This window comes from Zosterops lateralis (genome assembly GCF_965231275.1).
Source record: "Zosterops lateralis genome assembly, chromosome: 6".
NCBI classification, from domain to species: Eukaryota; Metazoa; Chordata; class Aves; order Passeriformes; family Zosteropidae; genus Zosterops; species Zosterops lateralis.
The window spans coordinates 41,360,805-41,381,744 of NC_139761.1; the positions used below are offsets into that span (position 1 = coordinate 41,360,805).

At 39.2% G+C, this 20,940-nt stretch overlaps 1 protein-coding gene across 3 annotated transcripts in view; it reads right to left on the reverse strand.

Annotated features, from left to right (window-relative positions):
* Positions 1-6,861: 6,861 nt before the first annotated feature.
* Positions 6,862-20,940, reverse strand: part of TTC17 (tetratricopeptide repeat domain 17) — a 55,645-nt gene continuing 41,566 nt past the window's right edge. For all 3 annotated transcript variants that reach the window (XM_083864314.1, XM_083864316.1, XM_083864315.1), the window contains exons 17-25: positions 17,973-18,143; positions 17,381-17,631; positions 16,683-16,848; positions 14,306-14,426; positions 13,826-13,985; positions 13,259-13,342; positions 11,662-11,781; positions 9,309-9,452; positions 6,862-7,927 (exon numbers count right to left, since the gene is read on the reverse strand). In XM_083864314.1, coding sequence (XP_083720440.1) covers positions 7,796-7,927; positions 9,309-9,452; positions 11,662-11,781; positions 13,259-13,342; positions 13,826-13,985; positions 14,306-14,426; positions 16,683-16,848; positions 17,381-17,631; positions 17,973-18,143 — 1,349 coding nt within the window. In that variant the 3' untranslated portion in view covers positions 6,862-7,795. The remainder of the gene's footprint in view (positions 7,928-9,308; positions 9,453-11,661; positions 11,782-13,258; positions 13,343-13,825; positions 13,986-14,305; positions 14,427-16,682; positions 16,849-17,380; positions 17,632-17,972; positions 18,144-20,940) is intronic.

The following is a 20,940-nucleotide window of genomic DNA, read 5'->3' on the forward strand; positions in this document are numbered from 1 at the left end:
GAAGGGTTGTGTGCTGAACAAAGAAATCACAGTAACCTGATATGCTAGGACATGCTATCCAGGCTGAAAGAACTACAACTGCCATGCAGTCAGTCAAAAAGATTAAAAAAAAAAAGCTCAGGGCTAGCCCAATAAATAAAAAGGTGGAAAGAAAATAAAAGCCCTGTCCCTGGATTCACACAGGTAATGGAATGGGCAGGCTCTACTCCTCTGCCCAGCACTGAGGAAGGTAGAAACTACAGGCAAATAGAAGGGGGTTGTCTTGGCTTCTCTTCTGAAGAGTTTCTAAAGGAACTCCCACTCATTTGGGTTTTTTCCTTATTTTTGTCTCTTGCAGGTCCTCCAACTGAAGCAAGCAAGCCTTACACACTAAAATACACCAAATTGTTTGTTCTTCTGGTCAAAATGTCTTTGAAACATTTTAGGAGAAAGTGTTTCATAAGAAACACTCCAGGCTTCTAAAGGCACGAAATATCCTGTTTATCAAAAAGGACAGAGGGTTCTTTGTCAGGGTACCAGAAGCAGTGCTGCACTGATCTGATCTGCTCCTGAGGAAATGCTATCACTTGGGTTGCAGCCACCCAATTTTCTATGAGCTTTCAGTGGTGCTTCTGCTAAGGTTGGTTATTGTATGCAGGTGTAGGGGGGTGTTGCTATAGATATTCTGAGGAAGGCCCATGTAAACCCACAGTGACAAGAATAAGAATTCTAATAGAGCTCTTGCAACCTGATGTGCTGACTAAGCTGCTCCAAATAATTAAAATTGCCCTATGATGAGAGGAATTAATTAAGTAGGGTTTGGAAGATTGTTCACCTCTCTCAGATCACTAAGAGACTGTAAGACACTACTGTAATCAAGATTAACACACAGATTAAATAGATTTTAGACCTAATTCTCATTATGGCCATTTAATAGTTAATAGAACTAGTTCAGTGACTGAGGTAGGACACTTTTGTTGTGCAAATGCGTGCACCCAGCCATGCTTAGGGACATACACACCCTGCCATCATGCCATCCACTTGCATAGAAAACTGCCCAAAGGCAGACAGGTCCCCGTGTCACACAGGACACAGAACTCACTATTTGCAGGTCCCCAAGAAAGAGGGCAAGAGTGGGTGGGCCAGAAGATGCCTCTCTGTGTGTGAGGTGTAGATTGACCATCCTGGCATTAACGCCTCAGTTACCTGAATCACACCCTGACCTTTCTTTTCCAGAGGTAACTTCAATCTAGGTTGAGAAGGCAGGAAAAAAAAAAAAAAAAAAGATTATGGATGCTGTACAGTCTTATAAACATTTTAAAATCACTTTTAAGCAAGTATTCTACCCTCCCAAAAGAAGCTAAAAGCCAAGCTAAGTCTGGTCAGACCTCAGTTTAGTCAGGAAGGTGTATCTTAGATAAGCATGTTGTAGAAAACGTGAGGGAGAAAACCTGTTAATGATCTTCTGTAACACAAGAAGTAGAAGACTCATAAAAAAGGGACATTTCTTCACTGGAAACTGATCTCTGGAACTCCCAGCTGTAGGTAACCATAGGAGCTTCTGTTCCAGTGCTCACAGGACGTGTCTGCACTTAGTCTTGTCCCTTGGCCAAGGAGGCTGAGCAGCTGTGGCCCTCCAAACTCCACGGACATACTGACCGTGCAGGAATGCGTGTCAATGCCAGGTGCCCTACTGTCTGCAAGGGCTTTGCAGCATTGACTCATGGCTTCTCAGATGCCCTTCTTGTTTTCTGATGTCTCCAGACAACCAGACAGAACCATCCATTCAGGCCACTGCTTTGTCCTTTTTACCGTGTCTAGTTCTGCCACCAGAAAGTCTCTGATACTACAAAAAGGACCCTTGTCTTCCTTGCTTCTTCTACATGGAGCTTCCTCTCCCTTCTTCAAGAGTCCCACCACTAAAGCTTCGTTTCTTTTCTGTTTTCACAGAGAAAACATCTTCCTACATTAGCTTCTAGCATAGTAGTGGGATAAGACTGGCTCCTCCATCCATTTAGTTTGTTTGGATTGCATCTGCCCACAAGTTAGTGTCCCTTAACATATATCAATTCTTTGTTCCTCAGCATACGGATCACAAGACAGGGCACAGCAAAATGCACTCCTAAGACATAGTGGTAACTCATGCTATCATACTGTAATCTGTAACAGCTGCAGCTCTAGGAAATAATTTCTTTTAAAAAAGAAAAAAACCCCAACAGTAGAATTAATTAGAGAGAGAGGACATGATTGGATTGAGATCAACAAGCAGAACAGGCAAAAATTTTCCATTGAGTTGTAGTAGGACGATCATCATTGATTCGTCAGAGTATTATTCTCAGAGAGATTATGGATGGCTTGGATTTTAAAACCAACAGTGGTGTCATCACGGAGGGAGTGTGACTAGGTTAAACTCAACAGCTGTCTGATCCCTGGCTAAGGCACCAGTAACCACTGAAATTCTTCTGTGGGCCAATGTCTGGGGCTTTACACCCTTCAGAGCAGAAGCTAGCTCTTCTGTGAAGTACCTGGCACGCCACAGGCACAAATAAACATGCACAGCATTACTCCATTAGACTAGCAATAACCTGATTCTGAAGGAAAATGGAAGCAGAACCCTGAAACCAGATTAAAGAAGAAAACACAGCAAATCAAAACACTTGTATTAAGAAAATACCCTTAGATTACAAACATCACAAAGCTAACTCCTGCTCACCTGTATTTGAAACCATTCCTTCTGTGGCACTCGGATTGCATCTCCTCTGGGACTACTGAACGTGAATACTATTATTTTTGCTCTGGAATCCAGAGGCAGATCATTAGGTTTAAAAGTTTAAAAAAAACAGGTACTTGGAAAAATTTGAGGGAGTGCTTTTTTAAGCAGTCAGCCTTATCAAAACACTGCTCCTAATCAATCCTGAGCTTTTCAACCCATGAAAATGAAAAAAGCTTAAAGTAAAACAACCCTCTCCTTTAATTCAGATTGTCACCTTCTTAACTTTCTTTGTGTGGAATATAGACTGTACCACTCTTGTGGTACATTCCCTAAAAAAGACAGTGAAAACAAATTGCCTTTAAACTCACTGCCTGTCCCTTTGTGGTAGTCATTTGCATGACTTTCTGGTGGTTCTCACAGATAACCAGCCACTGGACTTCAGCAAGATGACCACAAATTGATAGGAAAGCTTCATAAGCTTCAGTGTTCATAGACCCAAATTGTTTTGTTTGAATAAATACTGGCACATTTGAGTACATCCAGCAAATCAAGAGTAAAACTCAACAAAAACAATCCCACAAGTGACAAAGCCTTTTCTTGGGGAATGTTTCTTTTAAGAGAGTCTCATTGACTCAGACATGGCCATTCCTCTAAGAATCAAGACAACCTGCAGCACTCCAGAAGGACGTATCTAAATAATGCTTGAGATGGGATGATCACCTGAACCTGCCACACAACATCCAATAGCTCTGGAAGAGCTTGTGTTTTCCTGAATTCCCAGGCAAGTTCTTCTAAAGCATTTTCACTCTTTCATTGCTGATATAGACTATTAAACTTGGCCTATTCCCTGTTCCACAGGTTGTTTTTAATTTGGGTTGCTACTATTTGTAATCTCTGATATTACAACTGTTTCTCACACAAATTCATAAACAGCAATAATTTCAGTTCCAACCACTCCCCCATATGTTCTAAAAAGACATCAGACAATGTGTGGGAGGGAGAGGTACAGCAAGGAGGGAAAACCTGTTGCTTAAAGTCATACAGGAGGACAGCAACAAGGGTAGGAACATTACTGACCTGGGTCCAACTCAGGGGTTCCTAGGCTGGTACCCAGAAAAATTAATGGCAGCTACTGCAAATTGTACAAGCAAAAGCATCACAGTACAGCAACCGAACTAAAAGGCATCTTCAGTTATACCATACCATGCCATTCTTAGGGAGAGGTTGTGGGTTTGCTGTTTTTAACCTTTCTCCTGTGAGAGGGAAAGAGGGAGGGTTATAGAGTGGGGAAAGAAGGCTGTGAGCTGCATCAGGAAACTTTTCTGATGGCAATTTCCTATTTTAGGTGATGCAAGGCATCCACAGGTGATCTCAGTCTCCACTGCATTTTAAAATCTCTTGTTTGAGTATTATCCTATGGTCACACTGGATGCCAATATGGTATTTCAGTGTTTCCTTTTTTTGTATGGCATCAGTGCAGTCCTGACCAGTAGAACTAGGGCATCAACAGTGAATCAAATCCAACCACTTTATAGATAGAAGTGTCTGATTATTTTCCTGTACCATTTTCCCTCAAAAGCCCCTAAACGTCAGGAGCTTTAGAGGCTGTGAGGATGCTGAGGATTTAAAGGATGCTATCTGTGAACAAATGGAGACTTTTTTCCCATTTGTACTTCATTTCTGGATATGCTCTGAAAACAACGGAGAAATCCCCCATTTTTTTCTGAAGAAGAGGATTTTGCCATTTACCTATGGTTACGTCATCTCTAAATCAGACTACTGTGGTGATATGTTAAGCAGAGCCAGTCAATGTGAAGAGTTACCAAGCCTCATTATTAGAAGTTACACTGAAGTTCAGTTTGTCAAAGGTATCTCAACAGTCAATGGAAAGGAACAGGCAGTTTGAACAGGCAATTTGTCATGCTCTACAACAGGGATGGTAGATCACCCTCTCAAGATAATAATCTTTTCCGTTTATGAAAGACAGAGCCTAGACAACCACCTTAGCTTATACTGAAATAACTTAAATGGAAGGAGATGCAGGTACTCTCTAAATAGGTAACTGACTCTGCAGAGAATCACACCTTTGCTCTTAAAAATTCAGCAGCCTCCATTTCAGCACGTTGCCCAACTTGTTTTCTGTTTATAGGATCAGCATAATTAATTTTAATTGACTAACATTTGAACACAAACCACTGAAATGCACCACTTCTTGGCATTTATACAGGAGGGTCGAAGGCATGAAGTGTTCCATTAACCTTCTCTAAGGGCAGAAGCCAGCATTCCCCAGCAGATTCACCAGTAGGTGAAATCTTTAAGACACACACTGTTGCTAGCATTAGGTCAAGTTTATGCTCTCAAACTAGATCTTTTTATTTCCCTGCTTCAGTTGGATGTACTTGCTTGTGCAGTACACATCCAAGAACTACCTAAAATTGCAGAAAATATAGTTAAGAGGGACGCCTAAGCTATTTTAAAATTGGTTATATGGCAGAGAGAACATACAGTAACCATGCAGCAAATAAAAATCCGTACATACAAATTTTATGGGACTGAGGCAGTACACATTTAAGTACTTACCCAAGATTCAGAAGAAAAACCCCATCGTCAGACTACTGCAGTTTTCAAGAACCATTTCTAATGGGCAAATTCTCTGAAAATGCAAAGACAGCAAGAACAGCAATGTCTTGCTACCTCCTTGGCGCCAGTTCACAGTATGGCCACACACAAACTTAAGTCTTCCTACATTTTGCCTGATGTCTGTGTACAGTGCATCTTGCTGCATTTCTTAGAAGAAAAAAATTAGTAAACACTGCAGTAAGCAAGACGTATGCTGGCATGAATATTAATGACCAATTTAAAGTGCCCACCAATACTGCCTACGAGCATAATCCTTGCTGATCCAGAAAAGGTCTATTTTAACTCCATCTTTTGTCAAAGCCATGGATGACCACCTGTGCTCCACATATTGGGGCTCTAGGTTGTTAAGGACCAGCCTTACTCTTCACTTAAATCCCAGCATCTCCCATCAGCAGTGAGACAGATGAAATAGAAAACAGCTCAGCACATGGCAACCACTTCATTTAACCCTGTGATACATTAGGAAACCAAGTTCTAAGGTACATGCTCTGTACCAAGTTAAGTTCTTGTATACTACATTTCAAAACTAGTACATGAAATGCAAGATTTACCAAATGTGACTACTTATCAAGCACTATAAGAGTGAAGCACACCAGTTAACAAAACTGAATAAAAGCAGCCACTCTGCACATTAATTCAAGGAAAAGCCTTTGCTCTTTTTTCTAGATCAAATGGAAATTCTTTCCATTTACTTGCACCTGTCTTGCTATTTTCCCCTCCCACAGCTCTATGTCAGAAATCTCTGTAATTCATTATCTCAGTCCACGATCCTAGTGGTGGTATTAGACCTTTCATTAAGTGGTCTTCCTCTTGGAGTTTATACAAAGATACAGCTATGCTTGTCTCCAGCCAACACCATTCAGTCTTCCAGCAGCCTTGGGAAGAGAATAGAATTTGACATGCTATTGACTGTGTTGACAAAAATTTAACACATTCACCCATTTTTAATAAAAATCTACCCAACAGTAGCACTTGCTCATACCTCTGTCAGGCTTCCTATATAACTGCGAATTACTTGCAATATAACAGAAGTAAAATTTGCATTAGAATTGCTCATCTTCAGTCATATATAAGAATATTGAGGGATCCTTTTATGAAGTAGTAAGTTCTAGTACTATAAAAATGACACCGATGTCATAGTTTCTATCACTGCCATACTTACTCTTAATTTGCATCAACGAGACAGGAAAAATATCGAGGGAGAAAAAACACCCAGAAAGTTCATAAGCATTGTTAGTTCTTTAAAAAGAATCACTAAGAAGGATATTTATAACACTTGAAGCTGAAGAGTGGCTTACATGACAGCTGAGTTAGTTAACTTTTCCTTATTTCCTTCTGCCACAAACAGAGTCAAACACAGAGATGCAAAGAATTTTCTAAGGGTATGCACAAAATCATTGGCTGATCAGGAGTGTCAAAGGCTGTCCTGGCTCCCAGCTCAGTTTGCTCCCAAGGAAAGGCTGTAGCTCCTTCAGGGTAACCTGGACTCTTGCAAGTGGCGCATGACACACACAGTACAGGAGAAGCTGTGAGTTGTTCATAAACAATTTATTTTATTTCAAATATGTGCCCTTTTTGATTCTGGAGAATCATGTCCTCCACCAACCAAAGACAGAACTGATTTGGAAATCTTCCACCTGACTTTTTTGCTGTTGGTACCTTGACACCATGTCCCTCCTCCTCCTTGGCAGCTGAAAGTATGGCTCAGGGTGAGCGTAAACCTGCACCTTATTCCAAAACGGCTAGAAATACAGTGAACAAAGAATTAGTAAATCAACCACTCAGGGAGGCAGAGGGCTATGAATATATAGACAAATATAAAACATCTTATTGGGATTTTTACCAATTTCTTTTTTCTGCAAGTATGATTAAAAACTACTTTGACTTTAGGGTCCTGCTGTTCCCTCCTCCTCATTCCCCACACAAATGAACAATTCTAAAAATGCTTCATGTTTCTCATGTTTTTTTAATAAGTATTAAAAGTCTGTTCCTCTCCTTCCAAAAAAGCAGGTAATGCGGTATGGAGTGAACAAGACCAGACAAAGCATGAGTTTCACATGGATGAATTGCTGATTATCTCTTCTTACTATTTGGTACATTGTGTGCTTTGCATTTCCAGTGGCTTAGATTATAAGACATGAAGCAAGTTATTTTGGATGCTGATGCCAATCTGAGCATTGCGGAAAAACTAACAGTGCCTAGGTCCTGTTACAGGTGGTCATGGACTCATGGAAGTTTCTCGGTTTAATATTTACACGGATGTTTTAAAATTATGGTCTGTGAAATATATTTTCCAGAGATGCTCCTCTATCTGACAAAAAAAATAATAAAAGAACCCCTGATCCAAATCCCATCTCTTTTTAACAGTCTCGTTAAAAATTTCGATTCATCAATTTATCTTAGCACACTTAAGAGCAGAATAGAGAATAATGACATTTTTAAAAAAGAGAAAGATGCTGCTCTCTAAGGAGACCGTCGCTCTTTTTTCAGAAGTAAATGACACTGGATGGTACGGATTCGATTCTTTGCTGGGGCAAACTCCGGCTGAAGCTTTAGTGTTGACTCATACCATTTCATGGCCTTTTCAAACTCCTCCTGTGAAGAAAGAAATCAGAGTGCAAAGAGTCAGATTCTAAAAACAGTGAACACATTTTCTATGCCTTTCCCATCCCAACCAGTTGTGCAGCATGATACGCATGAAAGTAACTGAACCAACCCTTGTGATTTAGGATTTTTTCCTTCTCTCACAAATAACTGATATTTTCTTGGGCTAATGACTCAATTCTGCATAATCTATGGAAAGGAGCCGAGTTATTGCTGAGAATTATTGACCAATGTTCTCGCCTTTTCTTTTTAATAGTACACCTCTGTATTCTTGCTGTGAAAGTAACTTTTTAAAACAGATTTCAGCCAGAATTTGAGTAGATCAAAGCTTTAAAATCATGGACAATGCAAACCCATCAACTTTTCTGAAAAGCTAACATTTTTAGAAACAACCTGAAATTATTTTTAAAAGATTACTCAATAAAAAGAGTAAAAACTGAACAAAACTCCTCCAAAACTTAAAGAGCATACAATAGCTAGACAATTTCAATTGATAAGCTGGACTCCAGGCTGGTAGTTAGAAGCATTCATGTGGAAATAGCATCTATTTTTGTATAGCTGAAATCTCATTACCTATGCCACCTTGTTTTTTTATTAACTAGGAAAGCATGCCAACATCCAATAGCATATTAGAGGAAAAATGAGAGGAGAAAAGACTCAAAATATTCTGGGGTTTTCAGTCAGTTTCATTACTTATTTTTTTCTCTTAAGTTCCTTTTCTCAGTAACTTTAGTTTTGCAGTAGAGATAATATGTACTACTGGCCATATCATAAAGACTAACTAGATCAAGATGAGTTGCAAGTCTTGATTTTTTTAAAAAAAGGTGTATTTTAGTAGTATATATAGACAGTATGAAGAAATTTGAGTTCAGTCTGCAAATTATGTTGGGCATTAATAATCCAGATACTGAAAATGAACTTCCCTTGTGTTTTTTCTCCACAACTGTGAGTTGAGTTTTACTTATTATTCCAAGCTTAGCTAATCAAGATAGAGACCAAATTCATTATTAATTTTCAAGTATTATAAAAATACCCTGTATTTAGATGGGTGGACAACCCAAATGATGAATTCTTCGCTACTGTTTTTACAAAGATGTACATACAGCATTCTTAAGCCAGCTTATAAAAATGTTAAATGAGAAATAGGAATAAAAATGAGAAATAGGCCTTAAATGAGAAATAGGAATAAAAAAAGTTAAAGTATGAGTAAAATAAATGGAAGTTTCATCTTTCTAAAGATACTCTTTCTTGATAATCATACCTCAATTTCTTGAACGTTGCTCCTTTAAAATTATTTGTGAGAATAAAAACTTCTGTATACATGTAAACAGTGTCCCAAAGACAGCCATACCTGGGCAGCAAGCACACTCACCATTGCTACATAGACATTTGCCAGTGTGAAATGATTAACCACGAAGTGGGGCGCTATTTCCACTGCCATGGTAGCCACAATGATGGCATCATTCCAGAGTTTGGCGTTGTGGAAGATGTTTGCTAGGCTTATTAGTGGTACATCCTGGAGGAGAAGAGCAAGCAACAAACCGTTTCTTTCCATTGCAATTGTCTCAGGATAAGCAAGACAAACAGAATAATTCACCACCAACCCGCACTCATCTGGTTCCTACCCACTTACCTCTCTTTTGATGTTGAGAATAATGATCCAGACCTATTTTAATACAAAACTGCATTTGGGCCTGAGTTACAAACAAAAAACCCTCACATCCACATCCACTCACAATAGTGACAAACATTACTCTTGGACAGAAAAAACAACTCAAAAATTAACACACTTAAGTGTATGTACATTTAGTTTTTAGAAGCTCTTATACTATTTTTTCCCCAAAGATGAGATGCGCTCTTTAGAGACAAGAGAAGCTGTTTTGTTTCAATACCCTCCTTTAGCTCTTGCATAAAAGGAAAGGGAATATGAACAAAGGGGACAGCAGGGAAGAGAAAACATGGTCTAACCATTAGTGCAACAGATGCATCACTTTTTTGTCCTGCCTCTGCCACAGAATTGTTATTCTGATGCTGAGTAATAGCTATAAATAAAATTTTCTCAGCTAGACACTGATGGTACATTCTTTATTTCCTGGACTTCCAGACTGTGACCTTGTCTGACTGAAAAAAATTGTAGAGCCCTGGCAGCCATAACAGACTCTCTGGGAGCTGGGCCTCACACCTTCAAAGCACAAAATACTGCTTATTACCAAGGCTTAGGTGCCTTCAACAGGACAATAAAAAGTTCTGGATGTATGTGATTCTCTATTCCTTGACCTTCACATGTCAAGGAATACCTTTTCTGGACAAGTTATCCATGTTTGCAAAGCAGATATTATGGATGTCAGAATCACAAGAGAAGTTCACAGGAAAATGAATTACCTTTTATTTGCATGAGAAAAGTCAAGAGAAAGTAGCCAAAGTGCATAAAAGCAAAGGGGAGGGTAAACCAAAATAGACAAAATAGCTTTTAATTCAGTGCTAACTGAATAAAGGTGCAGCTCTATCTTTACAAACAAGATCCAGAGTTTTCTCTGGAGGCAGCTTCAATATGGAAGACAAAAACAACGCACAAATCTGGAGAGTCATACCATCTCAAGCAACATTATATCATACTTCTAGAAATGGCACTACTCCACCACAATCTTGCCAAACTGTAGTTTCCAATCTACAGACCCTTACAGATCACACAGCTAAGGACTCCTTTCCTGAGGAACCAATTACATAGAAAGACAGGAAAATAAGCAAAAGCTGGATGTGTTAAATCTTGGTTCCAACCTTGTTTTAAATAGATAATGCAAAGAAATAAAATTACAGGAAGCATACAAAGGATGTGCAGTGGGGATGTGGATTTCTTAGTTGAGGTATTTCTGCTGTTAATGGCTAAATCCTCCTAATAATATCCTGAAAGTTTGAATTACCTTATCTCCCAATTTTCAGAGAAAGGCTGAAGACCAAGATTCCAGTGGACTTTACCTATTTCCATGCTGCCCAATTTGTTGCTCAGGTCCCAAAGAAAACTCTGCTATGTTGAGTAAGGAGCCTATATTGCATTTATCAGTTTGCAAGGGGGAGCTTGGTGTTAAAGAGCAGACATTACAATGCTCAGCACAGCACCTGGCAAGGTGAAGGGTACAGAGCACTTCAGCCAACTGAAACACTAAAGAGAAGATGGTGTCCAAAGTACTGCCTTTTTTTTTTTTTTTTTTTTTTTTTTGAGCAGAGAACTACTGTGCAAAGTCAAGGACTAGAATACAACTGAGATTCACAGCCCAAATGCTTGAGATTCAAGCATTTAAGTAATTCCTTTAGATAATCACCTCCCACCCTCTCTAAAAGCACAACCAGAAGACATACTCCCCTCTCTAAAAGCATAACCTGAAAACACACGCCCACATCTGAGGTTAGAAGACTTGTCCAGACAAAGGCTGATGAAGACTCAAAGTCCTAACTAATGGGAGAAGTTCAAGTCCCGGATGCCCAGAAAGGTGTCAAACCCACTCAACTGCAGGAAAGTCCATTGAACCTTTTCTGCAGTTATTTTTAAGATACAGTCCATACTAAACAAAGGGTGAAAATCCTGTTTTCACCTCAGGTAGCTAATATCTAATACATTAGAAACATCTGATATACAGTGTTGACATAAACAATAGTCTGTGAAAGCTCTGCTTTGACAAGTAAAACATTCTTTCATCTGAGTAGTGGGCACAGACACATGTACACACCTTCATGTGATGGGGTGCATAGTGCAATGCTTGCCGTAAACAATCAATTGCCTTCTTTCCTTGGCCTTTCACCCTCCAGTAAAGAGCTGCCATGCTAGAGAGGACCCATGAAGTCTGATTCTGGCAAAAGAAGAACATAAAAAACTGTCATGTAAACACCGGTAGTGAATATTCTTTCTACCTTTCACTCTTCCCATTTATTTGAAATACTGAGGTAGAGGATGATACACTTCAAAAGAGCATTAAACTATTTCAAAGCAGCAAAAAGTTTCTGACAACATATATGGAATAGCCAGGTAAATGACACTGCAAAACAAAACAAATTCCAAGTGCAACATCATTTCCTTAGGAAAGGAATAGCAGTTAAATAGCTTTCAGCAGCCACAACAGCTTCTAATCAGCTCTGTGATGCTGAGCATCTATACGTGCACACACATTACCCCAACATGAAGGAAAAAAACTTAGCTAAATTAGCTGATTGGACTTGTAGACTCCCTGCAGTCACTGGAAAGAGAAAGATGCCCTGGGATGCAGCTCAGTCCAGAAGCCTGCCAAAGCCCAGCCTCTAGCTGGCTGATTCCCATGCCCTGTGTTACAAAGGAAAATACTGAGAATTCTGTTCCTAATCTCTGCACTAAATATTCAGCTTATTTGGGTAAATCTTGATGTCTGCACAGGAAACTAGCATGTAAGAGAAAAAGCTAGTTTACATCTAAAGTGAAAAGAAACTAAGTCCTGTAACATTAGGACAAGAGTAATGTCTTTACTTTCAGGGGATGGACAAAGCTGTATTGGTTTTAATTTCAAAGCACAGTAAGTACCTCAGACAGCTTTCAGTCCAACAGGCATGGGGCAATAAACTATTTTCACTGAGCCCTCTTTTCTATAGTAGTTTGGGATATTGTCCCTACTAGCTGTAAATACAGAACAGCAATCCCAGACATCCCTGTCTGTTTTGTGGATCTTGTGAAAATTATGTCCCTAATCCTCTCATCCTAGGGCTGACAGCTGAGGTTCTTAGTAGCCTTTAGCTAGGAAGCTTGGATTTCTCTAGGGGAAACACGAGTGCAGGCTTGCACATGGTATCACACCTCTGCCTGAACACTTCTGACACTTTAGGCCAACACTGCACCACGTAGAAGCAGCAGGCTGAAATAACAGAAAGCCCCTTTGAGCTGCCTGACTGCTGCATGCCAGGAGTGCTACTGGAGAGGGGAGACTTAACTTCATGGCTTAACTTCACTTTCCATAAGCTCCAAGTCAATGTAGCACAAAGAGGAAGAAGAGGGCTGAGAACTGTTGAAATAGTTTAATAAATCAATAATCAGCAATGCTGCTCACCACAGGGCAGGAAACACTGGGACAAGCTTAAGTTTCAGCAGAAAGGTACAGAAGACACTTGATGGTATAAGCACAGGATGTACCTCAACAAAATACCTGTGAGGGCATTACAGATGCTAAATAGACACAAATCCCTAGTCCAAGTACTAATACGTTTCTTGAGCAGGATTTCAGACAAACGATTTGAGACCGGATTGACCACTATGCCAGTCATGAGCAGTAAGCCCAGACTTCTCATTTCCTCCTTTACACATACCTTTTCCAAAGCTTTGGCTATTCGAGTACCAACTTGTTCTAGTGACTGTGGGGAGTAGTGGTCTTTGCCAAGATTTTGTAGAACCTGTGGAAGAGGAAGTAGAAGTGCTTAGATGCTGGAACCTGGTAGGAGATGTCCCTCCCCCCTTGCTTGTTGGTTGCTTTTTTGCCTGGCTTTTTACAAATGCTGTAACCTGCTTCAACCTGAACAGCACTGTCTATCTTGAGTTGATACTATCTGTAAAACACAGTGCTGTAACTCCATAGCACTGAATACTAAGAACACTAGAAATTCTGAGTATGCTGAGCTGGACTTTACTTTCACTAATTCATCCACGAAGAGCTATAAATACAGAGACACTAATGGTGTTTTAGGATTTCCCTCAGGCCAGACTGTAGATGGCTGGGAAAACATTCTGGTAAAATTTCATGCTGCACTGTTCTTAAAGTTTTATCCAGGCATTCACTCACTGAAAGTCACCTCTGCAGACAAGGCACTGAGCTAAATGCACCTTGAATCTGCCATGGTATGGCCATTTTTGAGTGACGGCCTTCAGCTCTGGCATACCTCTTTTAGTTGACTTTCTCCAGTGTAATGTAAGCTGGCCCGACTAGAGACACCTTGCAGGTGGTCCAAAGTGTGCATACTGGCTGGGAGGTTTGGGTTACAAAGGGGCTCCATGGCTGGTTCCTGCAGCTGTGTGGCAAAATCAATGTGTTCTGTAATGCTACAAATGTCATAAAACAAGTCAAATTAGTTAAGAGAACAGAACAGTCATTAGAAAGCTCTCTAGTGAAAGTAAACTGCCCAGAACCTGGCAGAATCTCATCTGAGTAGCTCAGGAAGCAAGGAAAACTGGTTCTTTCATCTGCACTTGCAGTTTTCAAGTCTAACTGATGAATTCCATATGACATTTGCAAACTTCTTAGAAATCCTGGCAGTTCTTTCTTACTAACATAAAACCTTTGGTTTACACACACTGAACACCATGTAACTGTCCTGCTTTGTGTAAGTAACTTACTTAGGGCTCATGTCCAAAATACTCACTCAATGTTTTTAGCAGAAACAGCAAGCCATGTGCTGGCTACAGTTGTAAGCTCTACCCTGCGGAGTTTCAGGCATTCATCAGGACTTGGCCAGCCAAGGCTACGATAGTCACGCCTTTTTCCTTGAGAAAGTCAAAAAAAACAAATTGAAGAAACTTTATGGAAGTAGCAAGACATTCAACTTCAGTACAAAGAATCTTAAAATACTTTATGCCAGTGGATGCATCCCCTGCATTATATAAAAGTCACTGTCTATTCTAAAACTACAGATAAAGAACAATTGCCAATCATGTTTACAGGTGATGTCTCTACTTAAATGTCCTTAAACCAAATTTGTGAGTCATCATTAATGTTCTACAGCTACAGTTAAAAACTAATAAAAGTTGATTGGTCTTATCTGTTAACAATTTCAGGTGAAAAATACTGCCAATACTGTTCAGTGAGTATTGTCTAAGACAGTCAGTGGCTTTTATTGTGTTCTTACACTCAGGATAGAAACCTTCCTGAAACTATTTAACAATTACACTTTAGCTCTCCCATTTTGCAGAGAAGAAAAGCAAGGCAGGGGAAGGTTAAATAACTTGCTTTATGTTAACAAACAGATCAGTGAGGCAAACGTGAACCTGATCTTCACATCTGAACTAAAGCCTACCAAAATCTTTCCCTCAAATTTGGTAGATGCTCTATCAAGTCCTAGGAAACTGGCCAGTATTAAATGTAAGAAACATTTTCCTCTCGTATCAGAAACATCCAAACTATTTGGAACTACAAGAAAAATTTACTATAGCAGTAGATTTGCACAGTGGGAAGCCAAGTTTAACGACATGCCAGTTTATCAAACCAGCTATCTAGACATTTCAGTATTTATTCCTAGTTACAGGAAATTTTGCCCATTTGGATGCAATTCCTATTTCTCATCCAAGTTAGAGTAAACCACTTCATCATATTTTGCAAATAAGGAAGAAGTCTGCAATATCATGTATTTTGTAAAGTATTTTGATAAAAGGGAAATTAATTTCAAGATACAAAAGGAAATTTCAAAGGGAAATGATAAGTTCTCATCACCATCACTGGGAACTATCTGATTGCAAAGTTCTTATTGGCATGAACAGCAAAGGACATAAAGAGGTACAGAAATGCTACAGAGACAGTTCAGTAGTCTAGGAAGGAGTCAAACAGAAGACAGATACCATCATTCCTCTGTTCTACCAAGAACTCCCCAGGTGATCTTCAATTTGTTACTTAAATTTTGATGACTTAGTTCTTGCAAAGAGGATGCCAACAGACCCTGCCTCACAGGAATGTTGGAAAGATTACTTTATAATCAAGGGATGCTATGTAATAAAGCCAAAAAAGTAAGTCAGAGGGAAAGAAGATAAACATTGAGAAAAGGACAGGTGTGTGCTCACAAATGATAGTCTGTTTTCATGTATTCCTTCCTTCACCAATTTAAATATTTAATTCAATACCCTACATTTGTCAGTTGCTAAAAAAAGGAGGTTGTTAAAGATTTAATGTAAAAGCCTTCAAAATGTGAAATCACTTTCCAGGTCATCAAATCATCAAGGACTAAGATGCACTGTAGAACTTTGCTTACACATCAGTCCCACAACATTAAGATTTTAGCTCCATTGAAAAGTAAGCAAAGAAGTACATGGGTCAATTACTTGGGTTTTATTCTTTGGCACCTTATTAACAGATTACTCTCCAATCCCTCTTATTCATCTAGCAAAAACTCTATTTGCCTCTCAAAATGTCATCTGTGTTGGTGCAAAACTCTACTCTTCTGTAGCTACAGTATTTTGGAAGACAGTCTCTAAGTTTTCTCTTAAAATGCCGCTAAACAATTATAGCAGAACACTTGATTTTTATTTATTTATTTACTTCATTTACTTTGTTTTTATTAGACTAAGCTTTCAGCCCTTTCTCTTTGAGTTATCTATCTTATGTTTAGCCAAAAGTCAGTACAAACTCTTATTCTGCACCCTGATAAACTAACTCCTCTGCCCATTCAGTTTATCAAAAGAGATCACCAAAGTCTCCTCTCTCTTTTACAACTTTTACAACTTCTCACAATGTCTACCTCCTTCATTCTCCACTCTCACCACCTCATCCCCAAAAGTTCTGGAAATTAACTAGAAAGTTTTCATTCTACACAAAGTTAGGCCACACTTCATCAAGAAGGTGCAGATGGAAGAGATTTCTTATTTATTTCTTATTTTTTCCATGTACTCATCTAGAAGGGACATTTCACTACATAGTTTTTGTGATGCTTATTTTCAGTAATAAACCAGTGTAATATAAAGGCTGCAAAGGAAATAAATTATAGTAATACAAAAGATGCAAATGATTTGCTTTCTCTAGAAGCAGCAAGTTACCTATTGGTCCAGGAGAAGGTATCTTTGGTCCACTGATCTCCAGAGCAGTTTGGTAAAAGTTTTCATTTTCTGCATTAGTTCCTTCTTCTACATTTCTTCCAGCTGGCTCCTGGAGATCCAGGCTTTCAGCTTTTGGTTTCTTTAAACGTTTGACCTGAAAAGTGATCTACAAAAGAACAGTATTAGCAAGGTCAACAGTAAGAAAGACCATGACTGTTATCAGCTCCAATGCACTACTTGTTTTAGCCCACAGATGTTACAGATGAAATCTTTGTCTCTCTCCTTTCCTCCCCATCTCAACTCATTCTCAAAGCCTGCCCCCTCTCACTGCATCACATCATGCAAGCAAACTTCTGACCTCCAACACAGGAGAAAATCAATTTAACTGCTGGAGAACTGAAAGGTGTTTGTCATTACATATTTTACTGGTAACACGATGACAAGAGGGATTTCCGTGTTTTCATGCTAACCAGAACTTTTGGTAAAAAATCTCTTTATTTTTAATTGTGAGCAAGAAGTTGGTGATGGATTGAAACTACTTGCTTATTTTGCACCAGCCATCAACAACTACATCTTTTAGGCTTATAGGGGAGGTTCACAGATCTGCATCTCCCGGTGTTAAACCCCGTGAACTGTTCTCATCTTTCCCTCTTCCACAACACTTAGTGCAAGACTTAAGTAAACTCATTCAAACTTACCCATTCAGCTTCATCATCATCACCACAGTCCCCAAAACAGGAGCTAGCAAGTCCATCCTGAGATCCCTTCTTCAGGACTCTGATTCCCTGCAAGTCCATCCGACGACCTTTTACCTCCAGTGCCCCTTCAAAAGCTTCCTGAGGCCAAGAATTTTCAAACTCATCCACCAAAGCCAGCATCTCTTCTGACATCTGATCATCTTCTAAATCCTCAACTCCTTCTGAACCATTACTTTCTGCAGTGACTGTGTCTAAGAGGGAATACCATAAAAAACTTCAAAAATTATTTTCCCTGTGCTTTCAAAAATTGTACAAGAAGAATCTATTTTCTGTTTTCTATTTCTAGAAAATAATTTTAGAAATTTTAGAAATCTATTATATAATCTACATAAACTAATTTTAGAAATCTATTTTTAGCCACTTTTCCACTTGCACAACCCAAGTATGACTGACAACTCACTAGTTTATGATTATTTGTTACTTTATGGACAAAGAGGGGAAAACATGGCTTCCCAGTGGAAAATAGACAGGTCTTCTGAAAAATCTAGAAACCTTTTCAATTGCCAGAACCGATTTTGTAAGGCTGACTTACTTTCCAGTCTCAAGAAGGAGGGATCCCTTGCTGAACTCTGAGTAAGGACTTCTGGATCTTCTGTACCTCCTTCAGAGTGTCCTTCTGTCACTGCTGTAGCTGACTCATAGTGGTCATCAAAGTATTTCTCCTTGCCATAACTGCCATCTGGATTTTTCTCATGACAGTGGCCTGAAAGAGAGAAATTTACTGATATACCATGACAGAAAGCTCCTTCTGGATACAAGTGCAGAAGCTGTATTGTGGAAGCTATCATCTTCTAGTTTTCTGTGGATTTTCTACGTTTTTAGTCCGTGGATCAAAAGAATAATTCTACGAAGCATCAAAGATTTCATTCAGTGATTAAAAAACTGATCTGCCCACGGACAAGGGAGATCATGTAAAACAGTTACAGGAAACTATGTTATTAGGTATATGCTGTGAACTACTAATGCAAGAAAAATCAGCTGTTTTTCAAGGTAAGGTTGCACAGGAGATGAGAAATTACTGTTTGTTGGTAGCCACTCCAATTAACACGCCCAAGACATGTTTTAGTGACAATGCACCATATGAGGTGTTTGCCTGCCACTGAAGACACCATAGTGGTCACCATGCTTACGTGCAAGAGAAAAAGGGCCAAGGCAGACTGATCTGGGAATGCCAGACTGACCTTCTATGCCAGCCACAGACAGCACGTTGGTACAACTAGCTCGTGAAACAGAAAGACAAAAGCTAAGAGCATTAATCTGTGCAAAAAATCAGAAGTTTATACAGCTGAAAACATCTATAATTTTGTGCTCAGGTTACAAGTTTACATTCCATCAAATGCAAAAATCTAGGAATAACATCGGAAAACATCCATATGTAGAGTCAGTAATAAGCAGAAACAAAAAAGCGCACACTTGCAACAGTAGCCTTTGAGCTTTCAGTGCCACATAAGCTTTCAGACAGTTCAAAGGGTGGCCACCTGCATCTTTGTAACAATACTTTTGATAATAAGTACATTTTAACCACAGATGTCAGATTTTCTAATACTAATTGATTTCCAGGGCCAGAGCTGCTTAGGAAACACAGCTAAAGCCACCATTCTCCACATGTGTGAGAGGCTGGGAACTGCCCTGAACCCCAAAGTGCAGCTACACGGCTGAGACATGGACTGGGGACACTTGCCTCACACAGGAAACCTGCCCCCACTGAGAAAAACATACTCCACGTACACAGCTATTGCTCTCAAACCCGTCCTTCCTTTATTTCAATCACTTGTGAGTGAAAATAGTATACATATACAAATGAATTAAGAAGCGAACAGTTGAATAAAAGAAAAATTAAATGCAAGATTCTCAAGTACATTCCCCATTCTACCTTCTCTGAGTGCACATTGTATTTATTTCTCGATGCACATGGGAAGTGTTATTTTTTTCAACCAGCAGCATAAAATAACAAGAATGTGAATAAAGTAGATCAGTGACCCCTTTCTATTTCACACAATGATCCTACGCTACAAAAGAATAATTCTAGGTTTTACGGCTTTATCAGGCCAGTGGGATGAAAGGATGGTTGTAACTCTCAAGTAAGGGTAACCTGTTCTGCTGCTTCTCTGCAAAGTGAAACTACAGCTTTTAGCTCTCTGCTTCTCCATCTGGGAACACACAGGTGTCATCTTTGGAGGAGAAACAGACCAGTATTTTCTCTGTGTGTGTGTGAGTGAGTGACCAAAATCAAACAAATTATACTAGATTTATAAGTCCATTAGGAAAACTATTTATTGTCCCACCTTTTCTGCTGTATATAAGAATACAATGTTATGAGTAAATACATAAAATAGAAGTAATTAACTTCATAAACTCTTCTAATATCTACCATACAGTTATACTCAGCCTTTTCTACTCAGTCATTGATTCTTTCTTCAATCCCCTGCCCATCTCTCCCATTCTGCCAATAAACAATTATTTGGTTTCATTAAAAAAGAAAGAAAACAAACAAATAATCCCAAACAAACAAAACAAACCAACCAATCAACCAAAAAAAGAAAACCCCAATCCCTTCAATATATGGAGAACCTCATGTTTAGTTATGAGAAATGGTGCACACAGAACACTTCAGCTGCCCCCACCTGACATCAACCCAGTGTGACTTCAATGTAAGTCAGGTGCTCCTCAGAAATGTGATGATCACAATTCCTTTTGTTGAGGATCCACTCATCATAAGTATAAAGAAAGAAACAGAGGGCCGCAAACCCAGACAAACTATTTTTAATTGAAATAAAAAAGTCGAAAATAATTAAAAAAGCTGGAAAGCGCAAGCAGAAGGAAAAAAATATGACAGCACTTAAAATTCTATTTAGCACCAACTCTGTTAATGTTAATTTACAAACACTGACAGCTAAAAACAGACTAGATGACTATGCTGGCTTTCTTGGGATCTGAGAGCTGCTATATATAGAAACCTGAGTGACCCAAATTTTTTAAATTGCTGCTTGCAGTTGTCTGATGTTGCTGGAGACAAAAATGCTAGCTGAAAAACCAATGGAAGTTGAAGATCTCTAGTGAATGAACCATGAAGCTGGTGGTACTGAAACACTGCAAGTCAGAACTTCATAGCCTGTCAGCCAGAAGCCTGAAGCCCACCAGGAAATTCAGTGGGGAAGAGTATGAGGCCAGCAAGGGAACAACACAGCCCCAGACTGCAGGCACATTCTCTGTCTGTAGAACTTTGTCTGTATCACTGCAATACTTAACAGCATCTTCACTGTGCAAAGGACAAAAGTGACCAGTGATTTACAAATGCTCAGCTATTTATTATTAATATTTCACATATATTCTGGCTGTCTAAACCTGCACATGTGAGTTTTAGGTGTAAAGTCCTGACACGGTGATAATTACAAAACTTGGAAGTCTAAAATTTCTACATTGTACTTGTTAAGTTCAGGTGACTCAATCCTGAAAATTTACTAGAAAAGGATCACTTATTTTTCTGAGAGCAGCTGTTG